At 32.0% G+C, this 23,417-nt stretch overlaps 1 protein-coding gene across 1 annotated transcript; it reads left to right on the top strand.

Moving 5' to 3' along the window:
• The first annotated feature begins 290 nt into the window (after nt 1-290).
• Nucleotides 291-22,262, top strand: LOC134722407 (uncharacterized). The gene is made up of 9 exons (XM_063586027.1): nt 291-382; nt 7,847-7,926; nt 8,113-8,128; nt 14,916-14,989; nt 15,495-15,513; nt 16,962-17,035; nt 17,678-17,696; nt 18,312-18,385; nt 21,891-22,262. Exons 1-9 carry the CDS (start codon nt 291-293, stop codon nt 21,926-21,928), a joined length of 486 nt encoding a protein of 161 aa, XP_063442097.1. The 3' UTR covers nt 21,929-22,262.
• The last annotated feature ends 1,155 nt before the right edge of the window (nt 22,263-23,417 follow it).

Raw genomic sequence — 23,417 nt, 5'->3', positions numbered from 1 at the left:
ATATCATCTAAAAATGTATGAAGGCATCACAGCAATTAAATGTTTTAAAACGTTTAGACTCATTTTTGGATAGACTTATTAAACTTACTATATTTCATACTTTTATTCTTTAGTTAGTAATTTAAATTTTTGCCCTTTGGCAAGGCATTTTTGCACTGAGAAAAATTCAAAAACTAGAAAAGGTGCAGAAAAGAGCACTCGGTTTTGTGTATGAGTAGTATACCATCTCCTACGAGGACCTCTTACTTAAAGGTAAGGTGCTCTCCTTGCAGATCAGAGTGATAAGAACAATGGCTCTAGAAACTTTGAAAATTATAAACAACATAGCTCCTGTGTGCTTACAAAATTTGGTAAATGTCCAAAAATCTAGATATTCTTTCAGGTATGTAAATATTCTTGAAATTCCATTGGTAAAGTCATCACGTTATGGTAAACAATCGTTCAATTTTGCTGCTGCTACTTTATGGAACAGCCTTCCAAACCATTTTAGGACTGAAAAAAGTTTTTAACATTTTTAAAGTCTTATTAAGTCCGGGAAGGGGTTGGAATGTCGCTGTTCTGCTTGCAGATAATTCTTGAGCTGTTTATTGTTTATGCAGCTTTTGTTTGCTTGGTCAAGCATGATTTTACTTCATTTGAAAATTTGTTGCTTATTTTCATTGCATGCTATGTATGTGAGATTTCAACTTTGTACAACAGGTTGTTTTGCATGTCGATATGCACTGTTTTTATATTATTTATATGTTTTATATTAGGTCGGAAGCTCCTTAGAGCTTGTGTTGCTTATTTGTCCTTATGCCGAATCAAGTTCAAGTGTTCTTATCTTATTTTATCTGATCTTATCTTATCTTGTCTTATCTTATCTTATCTTATCTTATCTTATATTATCTTATCTTATCTTATCTAATCTTATCTTACCTTATCTTATCTTATCTTATCTTATAAATCTAAAATAAACTGACAACGCCATGGTTAAAAATGAAAAAAGGCAAACAATAGTACACATGACACAACATAGAACACTAAAGAATAAACAACACGAACCCCACCAAAAACTGTAGGTGATCTCAGGTGCGCTGGAAGAGTAAGCAGTCTAATTCAGTAGGTTACATTCATGAAAGGGAAGGGGATTGTAATTACGACGTAAGGAAAATATCCGATATCATTTTTGAAACGGTTATCCATAACGGTCAACCAACTCGTGATGGCGTCCGAAAAATTTACAAAAGGATGATTTCAACTTCTTCATTAGGTACTCTTGGTTTAATAGCTTACTTGTGAGCAGCAACCCTCTATCAAGAAAATCATGATAGGAAATGCAAGCACGGGAATATCGTATCAATTTGGAGATATATACCCGTATGCAGGTGATGCTGGAATGTTGCTACTAAGAAATGGAAAGTTAACAATTGGAAAGCTGAAATCGTCTCTTTTGTAAAGTTTTGTTTTCAACCGACCATTATTGTCAACTAGTAGATGCAAGTCTAGATATGAGGCCGACGTAACTGTATCTGTAGTATCCGTAATCTCCAGTTCGATGGGATAGATGCGTTCCGAATTGTCACCAAATTTTGAATTATTTAGTGAAAGAACATCATCTATATAGCGGAAAATGGAATATTGCTAACTTATTATCTTTCTTCATAAGAAGTTCCTGCATGAAGTCAGCCTAATAATAATAAAGAAACAAGTCGGCAAGTAGAGGGCACAGTTTGTTCGAACTGGAATGCCGACAGTCTGTTGAAAAACACGTCATCCGAACGTAACAAACATGTTGTCAATCAAAAAATCAAGCATCTTGATGATAGCAGTTTCAGAGATTTTTTTATTTGAATCAGAGTGATCCTTTATAAAGTAGGATTTATCCCAAGTAAACATTATGGTTTGGTTTCTTCTTTGTAATATTACGATAGTTGATTTATCACCGCCATTTAACGTCTGTTGTCTTTTTCGATATAATGAAAGACTTACTGACTGGATATTGGTGGAATAGTACGTTTATTGAGCCTCGAATACAACTATTGCCTCGGCTGCGCCTCATGACAATAGTTGCTTCTCGGGACAAGTAACTTACTATTCCACTTATACCCAGTCAATAAGCGTACAATGTATATGTATAGAAGTGTTTTAATGCATACTATATGATACTTTAGTAATTGTAACCTTTCAGAACAATACACAAAGTATCTTATTTCTACCAAAATATAAATAAATAAGTCGATAATAAAAAAAGATGACATTCGAACCAATATTTGAAATGAAATTAGTAAGATTTGACTACTTGAAACTGCTTTCTGTTGTGATTTCACGACCTCGAAATGTGCGCATGATCAATCATATTTAATTAAATTTCAAGGGTCACAAAATACTAATACGTTTTTTTTAATGGTTTTGCGTATTTATTAACTTCACTTGACACATGTTAACAGTATGAAACACACTTCAAACGAAAAGCCTTGTGGTAACATCAATGTCTAAACAAATTAATAAAATTAAATATGTACTTACATGCTCGAATTTTATTTACGGAAGGAAACATATTTATAACAACACCTTAGTGTTTCATTTAAACTTCCTCTTTGTAAAAGATATACGTGTATAATTAAAATTAGATGTTAAATAAATGCTATTTAAACATAGATTGAATATGTTGAATCAAGTACTTCATGTGACTTACAACTGCGTCATTTGTTTATGGATATTAATTTGCAAACTTCTTATAAAATGTCCTATTATTCAGAAATGAATTTTTCCTTTAGTATAAACAACGTTTCGTAAAGTCTGTTTCAACATATATTAATACCTCAATGTCAGTACAATCAAACTTGCAAGCCCTTTGGGACTGACAATTATCCATTAGAGTTGTATGATTCCTCTCATTTTGTATAATATTGATTTATTTTATATAACTAAGCGACAATGAATGTAACACTCAAGAATATACGTATTATTTGTAATATCTTCAATTTTTCACTTATTCTTACTACATTTGTATAAACTTCAAGATTTTTTTTTTTTTTTAAAAACCGTTTTTTTTCTAAAGTGAATATTGATCAATATTTTCGAAGGGTTAAATATTTCTCAGTGGTGTCTTGCCATGGCTTTGTTTGAACTTGTTTGTTTGCTTTTTGGTCTTGAATGATTGTCTCTAATATTTTATTAACTGTGCATTTGCATTCAGATATCGCAGATCAAATTTATTCGTTTATTGTGTATTAATTTACGTTTTTTGATTGAGTTACGTCCGCCAATTGATATTTTATCGTGTGTTTTTCTATGTTGTGATGTTCTGCTATTGTTTCAGAAAAAGGGAGAAGGTTTGGATCTATTAAAACGTCTAATCCCGCTGCAAATGTGTTCACCTGTCCTAAGTCAGAAATCTGATGTACAGTAGTTGTCGTTTGTTTATGTAATATATACGTGTTGTATTCTTGACGTACACCCCATTCTCAGCCAATGATTGGTCGAAATTTTATTGTAACGTTAACTTTTCTTTGTTTCTTCTGAATTTTCCTGTTGTGACGTCATGCAAAAAGGCAACCATGCTTGGTGACGTCACATAAAAAGTGTACAACTGTCTTTAAATTTTTGAAAAAGAAAGTATAAAATCATTAGAGAAACAGATTCCACCACTATAACTCGTGTATTATGATATTTCTCCACTCTAGACAGATACATTTTAACTATTTAAAAGATCGGCAAAGCCTCGCGCTTTAATATTTAAATTTAACTGTCTAGAGTGGAGACATATCGTAACACACTTGTTGCAGTTGTGGAATCTATATGTCCATAACAAAACCACAAGGCAAAGAACTAAGAACGAAGAAAAGACTGAGTACACAAAACACAACATAGAAAAATAAGACAATGAGCAACACGACACCTCTATAAAACGGGATGATCTTAATTTTTTCTAAGCAGATTATGACCCTGCTGCACATGGAGTAGGTCTCATTGGGGTCTAAGCGTGATGCGGGATTGCCTATTTTCTATAAGCGTGACACGTTAAAGTCAAATTATTTTGACGTGAAAAAATGGAAATGGAGTGTAGCGGGACACGGGAAATTACAATAAAACTGAGAATTGCTTACGCACATAGTGTAAGCGGGATACAAGAATCTGACAAAAAAAGTAAGTGGGATCCGGGATCAGACCCCGTCAATGAGACCCCCTATGTAGTACCCGTAGTTTAACAAAAAACAAATCGAGAAACCACAATGTCAAATCAGTTGTATATTCACATACATAGATACTGCTTGCTTATGTGTTTGTCTTGTCGAGTTGCAATAATCTCCTAAAAAAGTAATGCCTTCTGCCTGATATATCTGCACTTAACACTTGCAATTGCGTCCCTAAGACACACCTCAATTGTAAAGCTTTGACTCTGGTTCTGGTTCAAAATAACTAAATCGGTTTATCAATTACTTTTATGCATGATCATCTGTGACAATGCATGTTTTTTTGTGCTGTCCTATGTTGTTTTACGTGTTCGTTTTTATTCAGTGTTGATTCCCTACTTCGGTGTGGACATAAACATTAATCATATAGTCATTTTATAAACTAACTGTTCTCAAAAGTACGAATTATTCTAAATTCTAAGAATTTTCTTATACCAGGCACAGATAACCTTAGCCGTAATTGTCACAACTATATGTAATTATGGGTCATCAGTCCTCTTCAATTTTTTACTTGTTTGACTTTCTTAACTATTTTGATTTGAGCAACACTGGTCAGTCTTATGTTATAGATAATGCATATTTTAAGGTTTTTCTTGTCGTAGAACACCCCGAGGGGTGTCAGGATTGATCAAATGAAAGACCGACCGTAGGGAGGTATTTCTTTGAGCAATCCTGACACCCCGAGGTGTGTTCTACGACAAGAAAAACCTTAAAATATGCATTATCTGACTTATAAACCGTCAAACAAATAATTTTTTGTATAAAGATTTGCAAAATTTAGAATCCTATTTTACCGTCAACACTTAAGTGTGATATTCCTTTCTAATACGTTCAGGTTTTAATACGCCCTACGGACGGCTCATTTAGAATGTGAAATAAAACTCACTTATTAATCTAGATATAAACCTTTAAAAAATATTATCCATACACAATAAAAATATTACTGTAACTGCATGAAGTAAGACACAAATGTATTGTTACCATCCGATAATGGTGTATGACAAATACAAGACACATTGTAAGTAATTTATAGTACCACTTAGCTTATGGAAAAGGGGGAGGGGTATGGTTTTTTTCTATTTGTAATGTAATTTCTATCACGGAAAAGTGGTTATTTTTTAACAATTTTAATTGAATCGAATGAAAAATTCAGAAAGATTGTCTTTTGAATAGCATTACATCTTATTAACAGATAATCAGGATATAATTATATACCCTCCGCACACGACCTTTTTCTGAGTTACGTTAATATTATTCAATAGAATATAAGATTATCTTATTAGTTGATAATTTTTAGTGTAAAAGGTATACATCAATTTCAAAAAGTTAAGAATTGACACAAAGACGAATATAAATACATGTAGGTCACAGTATGATTTCATATTCAGCGTTTATCGTCCTGAACATGCATGAAATATTTGCCACTGGACGTTAAGCAAACAACCACAAATCAACCAACATATTCAATGTGACTCAATAAGATTTTCAAAATCTAACACACGAATATGTTAAATCTGGCTTTTTATTTATGAAAGCCTATATTAAAATTCATCTCACATATATGATAATATTTCTTAATTGTAGCGACAAATTAACAAAACTTCACGTTATATGTTTCTAAAATTAAAATACGACCAATGAAGGTTTCTTTTACATCTATCATCGATTGAACTTTAAAATATAAATTTCGAAATCGGCAACAAAAAGCTATCAGACGAATAAAATTTTGAAGTAAATTATAGATTGCATTTTTATCAAGGAAAATAATGACCTCACACAGGTCAATATTTTATGCCTTAGAGCATATTTCATTGAAACATGGTATCGTCCGGGTTGATTCTGAAAAAGAATAATCTGTCGTTCTGAAAGAAAATAACTCCATATAGGTATATAAGTATACGAAACGCACGTATGGTTTTTTTTATATATCATAAGCCTGGTGCCCTTGATAACTGTTAGCATGTCGAAATGTCATATTGTAATGTCTATTTGTTTTTTTCTCTGTCCGTAATGTTCTTATATTTATTTGTACTGAAATCCTGTCATGTAATGTTATCATTTTAGTGAAATATTTAACACTGTCATAAAAGAGGGAGTTTTTTTTTAAATGTCCTGTATCAATAAACTCATCATAGTTACCAGGACTAAATTTTATATATACGCCAGACGTGCGTTTCGTCTACAAAAGACTCATCAGTGACGCTCGAATCCCCAAAAATTTTAAAAAGCCAAAAAAATAGAGTTGAAGAGCATTGAGACCAAAAATTCCTAATAGTTTTGCCAAATACAGCTAAGATCATCTAATGTATCATGTAAGAAGAATAGCTGTTGTTATCTTATAGTTCGTTTCTGTGCGTGTTGCATAGTCGGTATGTTTTTGTTGCACTTCAGTGTTTCTGTTTTGTCGTTGTAATCCTCTTATATTTGATGTGTTTACCTCAGTTTGAGTTCGTAACCCTTATGACTTTCGAACAGCGGTATACTACTGTTGGCTTTATTTGTATTGTTTTACCAATTTAAGAATATTTTTGAATATCATGTATGCATTTAAAATAAACTTTTAAAAAGGTTGATAGTTCCACATCAGATTAAGACATTGTATATTTTAAATTTATATAGAGATTACTGTTTATTCCTTTTTTCGTAATGTTCGTTTGACTGCTGACTGCTGTACCCAAATCTTTGACATTGTTATTTTATTTTCGCAACCGACATATACGTGAGAGGTTAAGATAGTTATATGTCCAGGTTTAATCTACCGTTTTCTAAATCAGAATATGCATTTACCTCAGATGTGTTCGTTCGTCCGTCTGTCCCGCTTCAGGGTAAAGTTTTTGGTCAAGGTAGTTTTTGATGAAGCTGAAGTCCAATCAACTTGAAACTTAGTACACATGTTCCTTTTGATGTGATCTTTCTAATTTTAAAGCCAAATCAGACTTTTGACCCCAATTTCACGGTCCACTGAACATAGAAAATGAAAGAGTGAGTTTCAGGTTAAAGATTGGGTCAAGGTAGTTTTTGATGATATTGAAATCCAATCAACTTGAAACTTAGTACACATGTTCCCTATGGTATGATCTTTCTAATTTGTATGCAACATTAGAATTTTTACCCAATTAAATGGTTCATTGAACATGGAAAATTATAGTGTGAGTGGGGCATCCGTGTACTTTGGACACATTCTTGTTTATATTAATTTGCAAATATTACCTTCATCGTTATTATGCCGAACAATACTACATAATTATGTATCTATACAAAATAATTGATCGTCCTGTGTGAATGGTCCAAGGGTGGGTTGCTCCATACAGAATGCATAATTTGTCGTAATAATTGAATAAAATGGATAGATACTGCTTTTGATTTGAATCAACACAAAAAGTGATCTGTTTAAGAAACATTAATAGAACGTCAGAGTAAAAAATTGTTAATTCTAATTGTAATAAAATGATGGATAACAATTAAATATGATTGATGTAAAAAAAAATCGAAACCTTTTCATACTTAAAATAAGAAAAAAAAGAATGATACGTTTTAAATATACTTTTAAGACTAAGATAACCTATTTAACACGTGAACACTGATATTGTTTAAAAAGAAAATATCTAACATTCCAAAGTCTACAAAAACATGTTCCTTGTGACCTTAATTATCTGTTTATTTTAAAGAAATACTGGATTTTATGAAAACAGCGGCTTTCAAAATGTACAAATTAGAGATGAATACGAAGAGGTTGTTAGTAAATCGGGTAAGTCAGATATATGCATTTTCTAAACTCTTTTTAATCCACGTATACTGATTTAGAAATATTATTTTTCGTCAAAAAAAATCACTTGTTGATGTAAAAAAATTAATGCTTTTTTCAACCACAATAACTCAATATCCCAACAAAATATATCAATATATTGTTCCTTTTTAATGTTTTTTATTTTAGATACACAAGAGAAACAGTAAGTATAAGTAGCATATTTATTTGTTTTGTGTTTATCATCATTATTAAGAGTTCAAAACGTCCTTTTCACTTAATTGTATTTCTACTGAAGATACATTGTAAACTGTCAAGTTTTACCTATTTTCGCATAGTTGTTTCACTTTAATAACAATATATTATTGAATATATCATTTGATCAAACATACCACTTGGTGCAAATTACCAATTAACAGAATTGACGAACAGACGCCAGTAATCAAAATTCATTCATAAAACAACAACAACTGTTACAACAACAGTACACAACCAAAGTATTTGTCAATCAATAAAATGTTAATGACGATTGAACTAATCATTGTATCACAGCTGGGCGATCCAAAGCTGGTGTACTGAAGGGAGGTCCATTCAGCAATATTTCAGAATTAGCAGCTGGGCTATGAATAGTCTGCATAAAATGAAGTAAATTTCGCTCCGGTTGTGTGACTGCTTCAGCATGTTACCATGACGGATTTGTGTTTGAAGACTGGAGCATCTGAAAAATAAATAAAACCAGCAGCAAACAAAGTTCAATTCTAAAGGGTGGGCGAGGAGGGTCTTAATTTTTTAACGTCCTCTCCGTTCGGTTTTCAAGGTAAAAGAGACCGTTGAATTGCACGGACTTTTACTACTCGGCTGTCACATGCTCAAATTAGCATAATAAGAGTAAAGAACGACTCGATTTGTCGAGTCTCAATACATGTTAATATGTTAATTCAATAAATGAATTCAATTTTCATTTAGTTAAATTATATTATTGAATATATCTCACTTGATCAAACATACCACTTGGTGTAAATTACCAATTAACAGAATTGACGAACAGACGCCATTGATGCCTTGATTTGTATTTCAGTACAACAAATAACAAACACTGATTTTGTTTGGATATTGAATTGTTATGGCAACATTTAATCAAAATTCATTCATTAAACAACAACAACTGTTACAATAACAGTACACAACCAAAGTATTTGTCAATCAATAAAATGTTAATGACGATTGAACTAATCATTGTATCACAGCTTGGCGATCCAAAGCTGGTGTACTCAAGGGAGGTCCATTCAGCAATATTTCAGAATTAGCAGCTGAGCTATCCATAGTCTGCATAAAATGAAGTAAATTTCGCCAAAATTATCATTCGGACTTGAGTACAGAATGATAATCCGCCACAAAATTTACCCATGACAATTCAGTTATCTCCAATTCTACGATCAACTTATCAACAACATTTAAACAATCAAAATAATAAAAGATATTACGAATTCAACATTTATAAAACAACCAAATTTCATAAAATACATGTATTTTCATCCATTACATTATGAACTGTTTATTTTAAATTAAAGATGATCGTGGGGAAATAACACAATGTGGATACTTTATGAATGTTTCTAGTGTTGACTGAATTTGATTTAAGAAAATATCATTTCCAATAAATGATAGATGTACTCCATCGTCAGAATATAGCGCTGGATGACCATCGTCAAAATCTGGATATTTGATAACGTATCCTCCATGTTTGAGTATATAAGATCTCACTCCCCTATTTATTCTCTTTCTTGTAACTACCATGGCATGGTCATCACTTGAGTAACGCCGTGGTCGCCTGGGAAGAATGCTTGACCATATAAGAGAACAATTTGGGAGCATGCGAGACAGAATTGCTATTGTGAATTTAACATGATATAGCAGAGCACCACATGGTACATTTCCTATGTCATTCCCACCACAATGCAATATCAACGCATGTGGAATTTTGTTGCATAAAATAATGATGCTGTTAACTGTGCCAATAACATCGTTCCATTTCATACCAGATTTGCCTGCCCATCGCAAAAAAAAATTATTATTTTTTAAAAGACCTAAATTACTACCTGAAGGTCTGTTCTCCGAGTGATCACGAGCACTGCATATTATTGAAGAACCAATAATCCATATTTCATTACTAAGACAAGCTGAAATTATTTGGTTAGCTCAATTCTTATATAACGTTTAAAGGATGCAGATTTCCAACGACCTAAAGTCATAATTTCTTCATCAGTATGACCGTTCATAGCAAAATGTGTAGCTGCTCCTATTCAAAATGAATGCGTGTTGTACTCATTTGGATTACAATCAATAAATTTCATGGTATTGCATAGTACACTAGAAAATTGATATCGTGTTATACCGGTTTTGTTAAAATGACAAAACAGTGGTCCATTGTTTTTGGTGTCTGGTTGAAAAAAAAGTTTAATCACAATTTCTCCGGGCCATATCTACTTGATTAAAACTTTCAACTGTTAATGTTGTAGATAAACCTTTTTCGTCTGTTTTCGAAAAGGGAATTGTGATATAGGCAGATTGTGAATGATGTGAAACATTGACATCATCATTGTTAATGATATGTTGCGTATTTTTATTAATTGTAATTTCACCGATTCTCAAAAATGCAAAAAATGCTAATGAAAACATGGATCTAAATAACGTACATTCATATACTGAAGAACAGACAAATTGCAACGAGTTTATTAATCGCGCAAATATTTCTACAGTTATAGGTTTGCGACTATCCACTACGCCATATAATTTGTCCATTCCTTTCAACATTTTTTGTATAATGAATGATGAAGTCAAATCAGTGAGCTCATTTATTCGTAAATAATTATAGCATAAACCTGACAAGTACACCTTAACCGTTGCAGGGGCATATCCTAATTTTGATAAATAAGCAACATAATTAACTAAATGCGAAATACTGGGCGGCCATGTATTTCCTAAACCTTCTTTTAATCTAAATGAAACAAATGAAGTCAGTCCATTGTTATACGTTTTCCATGTATTCTGAGAATTCGAGGCGTCCAATAACTTTGCTATTTCTGGTCTAAAATGTTCCAAAATTCCTCCGGAATTGTAGCTGGATGTGAATCTGCTGTTAGAGCCAGACTTTTGAATTTCTCAATTTTTTTACGAGAAATACAATCTGCAATTTTATTTGTATAACCAGGAAGAATGAACTGTGCCTTAATGTGAAAATTGCATAATAATGACCAATATACTATGTTTCTAACAAGGTTCATACTTCGTATAGATTTTGACGTCTTCTTATCTAAAATTTCAACCACGGCATTATTTTCCGAATTAAATAAAATTTTCTCTTTTTGAAAAAGATTACCCCATAAGTAAACAGATAGTGCAATAGGTATCATTTCTAAATATGATATATCCCTGAGAACTTCAGTACCAGACCACTCAGCAGGTCATTTAAGAAAAGCCCATTTACTTTGGAAATAGCAGCCACACCCTTTTGTTGAACCACCAGCGCTGTCAGTAAATAGTTGTAAAACTGAATTTGAAGTCCAATCAATGTCGAGCATGTAACTAATACCGTTAAATTTGTCTAAAAATAATTCCCATACCAATAAATCTTGATACATGCCTTCTGTGATTCTGACATAATGATGTGGTTTCTTTGCGTGACTACTTGCCATAAAAATTCGACTGCTAAATGCTCTGACTGCAGGTAGAGCTTTTGCACAAAAAGCTAATGACCCACACAAAGATTGTAGGTCCCTTAAAGTTATCTTTTTCCTACCTAATACCCATTTAATTTTTGACTTTAACTCCAATACTTTGTCCTCCGGAATTTGTATTAGCATTTTTTCTGTGTCTATAAGCAAACCTAAATAACTAAGTTTTGTTGTTGGGTCTTCTGTTTTTTCATTAGCAATTGGGACTCCAAGACGACAACATACTCTATCAAAACAATTCATCAAATTTTTACAATCCTCAGTATTGCTTTTACCAGCAAATAAAAATCATCCAAATAATGATCAAGATTATCTGAATTGGACTCAGTCATGACAGCCCATTGAATAAAAGTTGAAAATTTTTCGAATAAGCAATTTGATTCTGATACCCCATAGGCAGTGATTTATCTATGACATAATATTCATTAAGTTTAAACCCTAATAGATCAAAGTCCCCGGATAAATTTTTTAACAATCTGAAGGCGGATTTAATGTCCTTTTTTCCAATTTCAACATCTGAACCCAATCTTTTAATCATATCAATAGCATTGTCAAAAGACAAATACTTTACTGTAGTAAATTTTTCATCAATAAAGTCGTTTACACTCAAATTTGGCGGAAAAGATAAGTGCGTAATCAATCTAAATTCACCCGTTTTTTTTAGGAATTACACCTATAGGCGAACACCTTAGATTAGATATAGGTCTAGTCAAAAAAGAACCAGCTATGCGACCATTTTTACTTCACTCATGACTTTTTCCCATGCCACCCCAGGTTTTTGGATGACTGAATGTAAATTTTTTGATTCAATCCGACATCGGGGTCCAAAATAATTCAAACTCAAACCTTCAGAAAATCCCTTGCATAATAGCATTGCATCATGTTGATTTGGGTAATTGAAAAGAAGTTTATTTAATTATGTGATATTGATCGGAGTAAAGCCAAGACACCATATGTCCAACGGATTAATTACAGATTCTGAAAAATATAAAATTTAATTGTTAAATGTATGTGGTGCGGCCATTCGAATGGCAGGGAATCTGCTTCCTCGAAGTCTAAATCCTTGATTCAAATTCGCTCCTCTTTGAACAATTTTTGACTTCTAGGTGCAAAATTTCTAGCACCTCTATTTTGATATGTGCCTCGGGCTGCATTTTGAGAACGAGCATATGCCTGGTTGCTATTTACTTGTTGACAGCCAGCGAAAGGGTGGGCCATTCCGCATTTCATACATAAATGGGTGTAAAAACAATTTTGACGATTACAAGCTCCCTTGAAATTATAATCATAGCATGGTCGATTACCTACACTTGTCTGTTGAATTGTATTACCCTCCGGTTCCCCATTAGCTATGACGGTGTACCATAAAATGCCATCAATGGAAGACCAAGATCTTGTAGGATTATTTGCCATTCTTAATCTAAATTGCTGGTCAAAACAATAAATCTTCTCAAAAGACACTTGTGTACCTCTAATGATTGACATATAAGTGGTCAATTCACTAGCTAAATTTGGAAAACGTTGAATAAATATTTTCATATAATTTATAAATGCATCAGTCCATGACTCAATGTTTTGAATATATTTCACTTTGCTGTTTTTGTTTGATGTAATTACAAGTGAACCAGCTGCATTATCATAACTTATAACATTTTGAGGCCTGTCAACTTGGCTTATAAAATTTTGATAAAGAAGTAATGACAAATTTATAAATTCTCTATTCCATATTTTTTCTTTCAAATTTTGGGATACATAAAGATCACATTCTGACGGATTGGGTATAAGCATAGGATCATTATTTATCGCACCATTTTGATTGGGCATTGGCACAGGAGCTGGTATTTCAACTTGCGCAAATGGCGCTTGCACGTTCATTGCTGGTGCTACAGGACCTTGCAAGGCAGGTTGTCTTTCAATTGGCAAAGGAGAAGCCTGGATTTGTAGAGGAAGAGGTACTTGTACTTGTACTTCACCAACAATTGCCCCCACATCTTGAGTTCTTGGTGCAGCAACTGCACAGTTTCTCCTCCCGCGTCGTCTCTCTGGTGGTTGCGCTTCAACAACGGGCACTCGTGCGCGCCCATATCCATTTCTTCGTCGATCAATTCTAGGCATTTGTATAAACAAAATAGGTTAAAAATTGAAGTACTTACTAACATCACATAGCTAGTATTCTGTCTTTTAATTTGATTTATTTTTGTAACAGTTTCAATGCATCGACTTCAATATTCATTTTATTTATATATATCAACTCTATCATTTGAGCTTATAAATATAATATATAATTATTTTCTGTGACTGTATCTTACATTAATTTGTAGGATCCTTTACTATAGATAATTTAGCTGATCTGTAACAATAACATCTTCATGCCTTATATATCATGTACTGTAGTACGCCGCTAGATTTAAACTGACGTGGAAAGGTAACACATGGCCAGCGAAAGATCTTTTATTAGAGAGCCCAGGTGGTCGTGTGGTCTAGCGGGACGGCTGCAGTGCAGGCGATTTGGTGTCACGATATCACAGTAGCATGGGTTCGAATCCCGGCGAGGGAAAAACCAAAAATTTGCGAATTCAAAGCAAATTTACAGATCTAACATTGTTCGGTTGATGTTTAGACGAGTTGTATAGATATATATATATATTTTTTTTTTATTTTTTTTTTTACCGGTACATGTATATCACGAATTGTGATATGTAAAATATATAAATTATTTATGATTAACTTAACCTGTAAACATGCACCTATCTGTCTCTACGCATTATAACAGGTGTACTTTAACATTCTGCATCAAGGATAAATAAACTGTGAAATTAAACATGTCTAGGCAATACATATACTAATAAAAAATATTCATTTAAAATTTCCATGCCACGTAGCTCAACCGCATATTTAATTCGACGAAGTAATAAGTTTAAATATTACCAAAAAAAACATAAATATAATCTTTAAATCCGAATTAGATTTAAAATATGAATTCTTAAATAAACTTATTAAAACAATACTTATCTTGATAGTGTATGTAAAATCTTTCTCTTTATTTTTTAACGTCCTCTTCGTTCGGTTTTCAAGGTAAAAGAGACCGTTAAATTGCACGGACTTTTACTACTCGGCTGTCACATGCTCAAATTAGCATAATAAGAGTAAAGGACGACTCAATTTGTCGAGTCTCAATACATGTATATATGTTAATTCAATAAATGAATTTAATTTTCATTTAATTAAATTCTATTAATTATCATTAACATATAACAGAACTAGTAAAACCTACGAAGCACTTCGAACAAAGGAGACTGTTGACGTTTATGATGATTTGGAGAATAGCAAAGGTTTGTGTAATACAACGTTATCATTTAAAATCACATGTACATAGTACACATGTATCTACTTGGCAAATCATAGTAGAAATTAAAATTTAAAGCTTGGAAAACATACTTCAAATAACGAGCTTATTATTCAGTTTGCCAAAATCGCCCTTCATCTGTCGGCGATTTTCAATACCGCTAGAATCAAATCAGTTGAATAATGGAATTTCATAAAAATTTGATGAGATTATAAATGAAATTTCCAAAAGTTCTGCAAATACGCCTGCAGACACAGCACATTCCTCGAGGGAAAGAAAAAAACATAGTAATCTGAATAGTTCAACATTATATACACAATAATTATGAAAAGTTGCAGTATGTAGACATGGTAGAGGAGAAACAATAAAAAAAAATAAAAAATCATTCAAAAAGGAAAAAAATATTGTTGAACATCATCAATAGGACGTATGTATTGTACGAAAGAGGAGCCTTTAAATGGAACAATCAAAATGTATTGTATATATTGTAGGCCTTCCATCGTCTAAATCGTAAGTGTTTATATTGATTACTTTTGCATATACATTTGTTTTATCAGTCAATCGTTTATCTTCTGCATAAAAAACATCAAAGATAACACTGACTTATGTTTGCACGTCAGAGACGAGTTTCTTCAATATAATGTTAACTCATCAGTGACACTCGAATCAAAACATCTTTACAGGTTTACAAATGTATTAAGGAGATGTTCTGGTACCAATCAAAGGAATTATATCTTATTAATTCTGTCCGCTGTTATAAAATAACGTTTTGATCATAATAAGGTAAATTTCACAGTGAATAGTATTGCATATGGTTTGATTTGAGGAGACTTGTAAAATGTAACTATGTTTCGCTAAAAACGGAGTAAACTTAGTTTAGTAACACAAGGTGTGGTATAGACCAAGTGATTACAAAGCCGTTCCATATCAAATACCTGAATGACATTAGTGTTAGGAATAACCATGTTAACATGTGTTTAATGTATATATTCCTGGCCACACTTTTGAATAATATTCAATTGAATTATTGTTGATGTTAAACGTGCCTAGAGAGAACTATTGATTAATCACTATGTTGCAAAGGACCCTACAAATATGGTAACGAAAGATATAAAGCGCCCAAGGATAAAATGTGAAGGGCATCAGGCGACAAGCTAATAGATATAAGAAGATGTGATAGGAGTGCCAATAAGACAACTATCCATTCAAGTCACAATTTAAAAAAAAACCATAATAGATCAAATAACGGTCTTCAACAGGGAGCCTTGGCTTACAGCGAATAGCATTATATAACGATCCCTAAAAATTACAAGTCCAAAACTATGCAAACAGGATAATCAACGGTCTAAAATATGTTTAAAACGATAAACGAGAACTAAAAAAATAGATAATTGCGTTCAGATTACACAGAAAAAAAAATTTATGATATTGTTAATCCAGTCATCATGTCATCATTTAATTTTAATCACACGTTTATGATCAACGGCACAAAGGTTAGCTCCTCGTACTTAGCAGGAAATTAGATTATAACCAAGTATATTTTACTAAATTCTATGTGCTTTCCGACCGTTAACAATTGCACATTGTATATAACAAGAATATAAGGGAATACGCATAGAATATGAGAATATGAGTTAAACTATAGTATAGCAAGTGGTAGAAAACATATTTCATAAAAAGGTTCCCTGTCCATTCAAAATCGCAAGCATTGTCAATGATGTTTAAATTATTACATCATGCTAGTACTCATAGGTTTGAATAAATATAAAATTCATACTCATTTTCATACTATTTGATTTCCTTTTTTAAGGTCAGAGTGATCATAAAATCACTTCTTTTATTAGTTTTAATGGATTTCTAACGATTATACATAAACCGTGAAGATAAATTAATATATTGAACTGTTAGTTTTCCCTTCATATTACATTTTATATAGAAAAAGTCTGCATATATTTCAGAACCAGTAAAACCTATGAATCACTTGGAACGAAAGACGCTGTTGAGACGTATGATGATTTAGATCATCATAAAGGTGTGTAATATTTATGTACAATTCATTAAGCGTATATCTGCTTCGCAAATCATTATATAAAGAATGTAAGTTTCTTACACCTTCAGTGAGTTATAGAAAACAAAACATTGCGGTAAAACAAACTATAACACAAAAAAATATCAAACGATACATATTAAAGAAAAAAGGAACATTGGCTTCGAAGTGAATACATTATTGTTGTTTTCTTCAACGATGTGTAGAAACCGTATAAATACATTATCCAATGAATCTTACAATTTCTTCAGAATATTATATATCGATATAGGAAGATGTTATGTTAGTGCCAATGAGACAACGCTTTATTCAAATAACATTTTATGAAAATAAACCATTAAACGTCAATGTACGGCCTTCTATACGGATAGAAAAATACCAATTGAATATGAAATATCTTGATATATAAGAGTAACATGTATGCATAATTTTTGCTGTTATTCATCTAACTAATTCTTCAAACATGACCAGAATTTATGACACATTACATTCAACATCAAGCTGTCCTATGGTTATTGTATCTCTTGATTAACTGAAGTTTACCACAAATCATAATTATGTTTGCATCACATATTGCATGCTAGAAAAGTTTTAATTATAAAAATTTGCTATTTGTAAATCTTGTAGGCCTGCCATCGTCTAAACCGTAAGTATGTATATGGATAACTAATGCGTACATGTAATTGTGTATCCTTAGAATTGTATTTTTTTGTTTGAATACAGTCGCACAAATAAAACTAGGATATATTTGGGTACATTTTAATCATGTTTCTTTGTATGATTTTCTCATAATTAACGAACAGTAGCATTAAACTATTGTTAATGTTGAGGTTCTTATAGTTGATCCCGTGTGAAACTGAACATCGACAGAGATTAAAAGATGCCTTACAACAACAACAAACAAATTCGACATATAAATACCTTGCCCTAAAAAGTTAGTTTGATCATTAGTGTAAGATAAACTCCTGCAAGTATTAAAGCCAAAATATGCCATCTTAAATGACCTGACAACAGTATCGTATCTATATCCCTTCTCAATAAGTCTGATCAAAGGTTTTGTTAGCTTTAGAGGTGAATGCCGACAAAAATATAAATGTATTACGACGCACTTTAATCTTCTGAGATCAATTTCTGTGCACAAAACCAACGAAATCAACTTTAAACACCCATTTCAAATCACTCAATACGAACTATGTCTAATTGAACATAACAGCAAAAAGACCTATTACATACTATATCGCATTTATATTATGTGTTTTAGTTCAGTGAAGCATTATGAAGCATTGGGTACGCAAGATAAACCAAGTGTGTATGAAGAATTAGAAAATCAGAAAGGTAGTCTTATGAATCAAAAACAGATAATGTTTTCTTAGATGTCAAAATTTCAAAGCACTTGTTTTTAACTTTCAAGGTTATACAGTCATGTATCTTGATACTAACTAAACTAAGTCTTCTGATATTTATATTGATAACTTAAAAACATGTGTAATGTTAACACAACGCAAGATCGTACAAGGATAGTCTTGTGGTTGAATTATATATAAATGAAATATTATATTTCTGTAATGAAAAGTTTGTAATGGTAACTTAAACTTAAAAAAAAGACATAGTGTAATCAAACTTTGAATTATTAAAACTATCTTAGCATGCATATGTTTTATAAAGGAACCCGAAGACATTCAATAACTAACTTGGTACAATTAGTAATACTTTTCTGTCACATAATCTTCAATTTCAAACATTATTTCTAACAATGAACCACAGTCCATTTCCGTTTTTCTGTTTATGATATGTACATGTAGTGAGAACCAAATATGAACAGTAAAATTTAAAGTTATAAATATGTTTATAGTACCATAGTTTCTGTTATTAACGGTACGCTTGTTACAACTTTTGACGTGGGCCACATGAGCATATTTTACTGTATTTAGCTCCTATGCTCATATACTCTGATATGCACTCGTCTTGTAGTCTAAATTCAAGTACATCAAAGAACATACCTGCCTTGATTTTTGGTTTTATTTGTCCTCACTTTCTGAAAACACATGCTTGTTTTACATCTTCATTTGTCTTGAAATTCCTCATCAAATGAGAACAGATTGGTAAAATGTGCCTTGTCAACTTTATACAGAACAAACATTAACTTACTATGACTTAATTTAATTTGAAAATCAATTAGGAATAAACATTTAAGTACATGAGGCAAATTTATGTTTTTTAATGCAATTATAAGCAATTCCAAATTCACTGGGGTAAAGCTGATGACCGTAACTGCATTCACGGTCTTCCCAAGATGTCGGATGAAAAATTAGGTCAGTATTTTTATTGTTTGTTAAGGTGTTTCTAAATCCTTTTCTTTACAAAGCATACTTTGATACGATGTAAATTTATAAAAGATTCACACGGAAGTCACAAATCTCTACCAGGGAACGTGTATAAAACGGGAATTTGGATTTGAAAAATTCGCTAGGATGACCGTAAATCGTAATCGAGATGACCGTAACAGGATTAGCGATTCATAACAAGGCTGACCGTAATTGGTTAAAAGATGACCGTAAATTGTTTAGGATGACCGTAATTTATTAAGAATGACTAAATTTAAAAGGATTTTCGTCAACTGAAAGAAATATCCATGTTTGTATGCATTGATTTTTGTTGAGTTTGTCGCAATAGGGGATCGGTGAGTCCTTTTTTTTTTTTTTTTAACTATTTGGCGTATTTTGAGTTTATATGAAAATGGTAGTAAATAGTATAATCGATGTTATGAGTAGTTTTGATTTAAATGGAAACTATAGACAATAGACACCTGCAAACATTTATGAGTTTGACTGTCCCTCTGGTATCTTTCGTCCCTCTTTTTGAACTGTATATATTGATTCCATAATGTAGGCAAACATAAGTTCCTATGTCAATCCTTTTCTCTGGCTGTATTTAGTAAAAAAAAAAACAGTAATTTTGTATCATGTTTTGTTGTTGCATTTATTTGACGCCATCTTGAAACTCGACTAAACCTGCCCCGACCCAGGGTTGATATAGATTAACTCGGATAGGTTCAAAAGGTAAAACTCGGGGTGTTCGGTTTTCAGTCGAGTAAACTCAACAGACTCTACTAACCCGAGTTGGACGAACCGAAGTAGGCCTAGGTGATTTTAACGGTGTAACTGAGTGGACCGTATCAAATGAAACTCGTATGTCTGTTTATTTTGCTATCTTCTTCATATTTAAAAAAAATGCAACTCAAAAACCAGGTAAGTTAATTTTTTTTCTCAAACATAGACTTTATATAACTTTTACATATATTAAGGTCCTGCCATGCTTTAAGGTTTATGTACCCTCTGTAGCCATTTTTGTACGAATTTTTAAACATCAATTGTATCAAAACTACAGATATAATGAATATTATAGATACAGTCCATTTTAAACATATACTAGGGGGAAACTTGATGCAAAGCATTATTATTTACTGTTACTTGCATTGCATTTAATAGAAAAAGAGTACATTGTGGCAAATAAACCAAGATTTTTATAGAAAATCCACAGCCTTTAATAAAGAGATTTTTTGTTATAAAATTTGAAACATAGATTACTCTCTTGCTTTTCTATGATGTGCTAGCATTTATTTTTTACAAAAAGTTCTAATCAACCTGTAAATTTCAAAAAACCTCGTGCAGAGTAACTAAAGTCGAGCGCACCCTAAAAGGTGTACTCGATTTGGTCCATATTTTTATCTGTTCTAACCAATAACTACACTAATAAACTTGTTTTAAGGAAATCAATGCTAGCACTGCATGCAATAATCCTATATCTACCGGTCATCAAATTGCCAAATATGATAGAACAAGGATAAAGGCTGTGGATTTTCTATAAAAATTTCCATATGATTAGCATTGAAGCAACACAAGGGTATATATACATAATCCTTAATACTGTCCTAGATGCATCAGTTTGTCTGTTCTCTTAATAGATATGTGTGTGTAAAAACGGCCATATTTTTCAATTCATTCATACGAACCTTAAACATTATGAATATCCGGTAATTGAGCCCATGTGTATGGTTCCAGAGGAGCAGAATAAAATCTTGATTTGTCTTGATATATAAAAAAAACAATTTTGTTTTCTGTTTATACAAATAAAATTTTAAAATTTTAAAATTTTAAAAAAAATTAAAAAAAAGTTTGAAATTCGCTATTTATACAAGACTATTTTAGGATCTATTTTGCTGGAGCTCACCTTCACTAGTTTGGTCGGAGTATTTTAAAAACCTTTTCTGTTATTTTACTTACAAGATAAAATGGAAGACCAATCAACAGAGACAATAAATGACGGTTATACCTTGAAAGTTACGGTCATCCTTTATGAGTTACGGTCATCCTTTATAAATTACGGTCATCCTTTCGAAATTACGGTCATCATTTTACCAATCACGGTCATCCTTATTATATGTTACGGTCATCTTGAAAATATTTTAAAGATGATTTACGGTCATCTTAGCGATTTTTTCAAATCCAATTTCCCGTTCTATACAAGTTCCTCGGTAGAGATTTGTGACTTTCGTGTGAATCTTTTATAAATTTACATCGTACCAATGTATGCTTTGTAAAGAAAATGATGTAGAAACACCTTAACAGACAATACAAATACTGACCTAATTTTTCGTCCGACATCTTGGGATGACCGTGAATGCAGTTACGGTCATCAGCTTTACCCCAGTGAAATTGAACTTCTCCACTCCAGCGAAGTGGTAGAGTGTAGCAGTATTTATTTTTGGACTTTATAGCCGTCAATAATAATATTAAAAAAAACATTACGCAGATACATTGAATTATTTGATATCTTTCAGGACAAGAAGAAAAAGTGTATGTCAATGAAGCATTCTGAGTTAAATTCTAGTACAAGATTTTGTGATAAAAACTGTGCAATTCAATGAGAAAAAGAGATATTTGTTTGGTGCTTATTGTTCGGTGATGTAGACTGCTGAACTGTGCGATTTCTGTGTCATGCATACTTATTATCTGATGCTTTATATTATTAATGCTTTATATTATTTACAATTTTGATTAGTGTGTTAACTCGAAATGGAAACAGTGAAATATTAACTCTTTAGACTGTCATTCAATTACCACTTACTTTTTGAAAGACATATATCTAGTCATATTCATATACATAAATGTAGCATTTGTAAATATATCAATAAAACATAACATTCACCTTTTCTTAGCATATTCAATGCATATTTACAAAATTTAATGACGATAATTTCTTGCAATGAAAAAGAATGCAATAATCACATTTCAGGTTGGAAAATTGTTTATATTTATAAAAACTTAACTAGACAAAAGTCCATGAACATAACCTTGATGTTCAGTCAACAAATAAGTCGGGCTCAAACAATTCTCATGAATGAATAAAACATGGCCGACCAAATACCAAATAAAATACTTACAAGTTATAAGACACTCCTTTTGACTCATTCGTGATACCACTATTTAGCTCACCTGACCCAAAAGGGCCTAATGAGTTTGTCTTATAACTTGGCGTCCATCTTCTGTAGTCGTTGTCGTCCGTTGACGTCGTTGTCCGTAGTCGTCCATAAACTTTTACAATTTTCTTTCCTTCTTCAAAAGGGAGTGCAATAAATTAGATAAGTATGAAGTAACAAACAAATCTTCAGATGAAAGAATCCAAACAAATTTCATTTCATCAGATAATCTTGAAAAAATTTTGAATTTAGAATTTTATAAATCAGATAGATGTTGAGATAGAGTATCTTTTAGAACATGACATTTTAAAATAAAATGTAGTTCAACTGCGTTCTTACATAGCTTACACTTTCAGTCTTCAGCTTTAATTTCAATATATTCCCTCTTTCGATTTCAAGATCAAGATGATGATGGACAGAGTCCCATAACTCCGGTTTTACATTGTTTGTTATGTTCACCATCCAGCAATCCATATAATAATTTGATTTTGTTGGAAATCAATCCAATGTGATATTATATGTCTCTGCAGTGACATTAGTATAGAAAGTCCCTGGTCTCTGGTACCCTTTATGTGAAGAATTGTCTTTTTTTAAATCCGGTTACTCAGAAAAGACAAAGCTTAGTTTTTCCTGTCAATCTAATGTATAAACTTGTTGTTGTTTTTTTTTGTAATTATATGAAAATTGGTTAAAGCAAATTTACCATAGAGACTGTTAGTGATAGATTGACGGGATGGGCGGACGAATAGACGGACGACTGGAAATTTGTATACACATTTGGATAATACGTCCAGTCATTGCAACCGAATCTTCATGTAACATCAAATGACAGAAATGTAACAGTTTCATACAGTTTGGAAACTTCCCAATAAATAATTAAAATCTTTC

The sequence above is a fragment of the Mytilus trossulus genome, chromosome 6, assembly GCF_036588685.1.
Source record: "Mytilus trossulus isolate FHL-02 chromosome 6, PNRI_Mtr1.1.1.hap1, whole genome shotgun sequence".
Taxonomy (NCBI): Eukaryota; Metazoa; Mollusca; class Bivalvia; order Mytilida; family Mytilidae; genus Mytilus; species Mytilus trossulus.
Note: the sequence above shows the minus strand (reverse complement) of the source record. Positions and strands in the feature narration are given on the sequence as shown.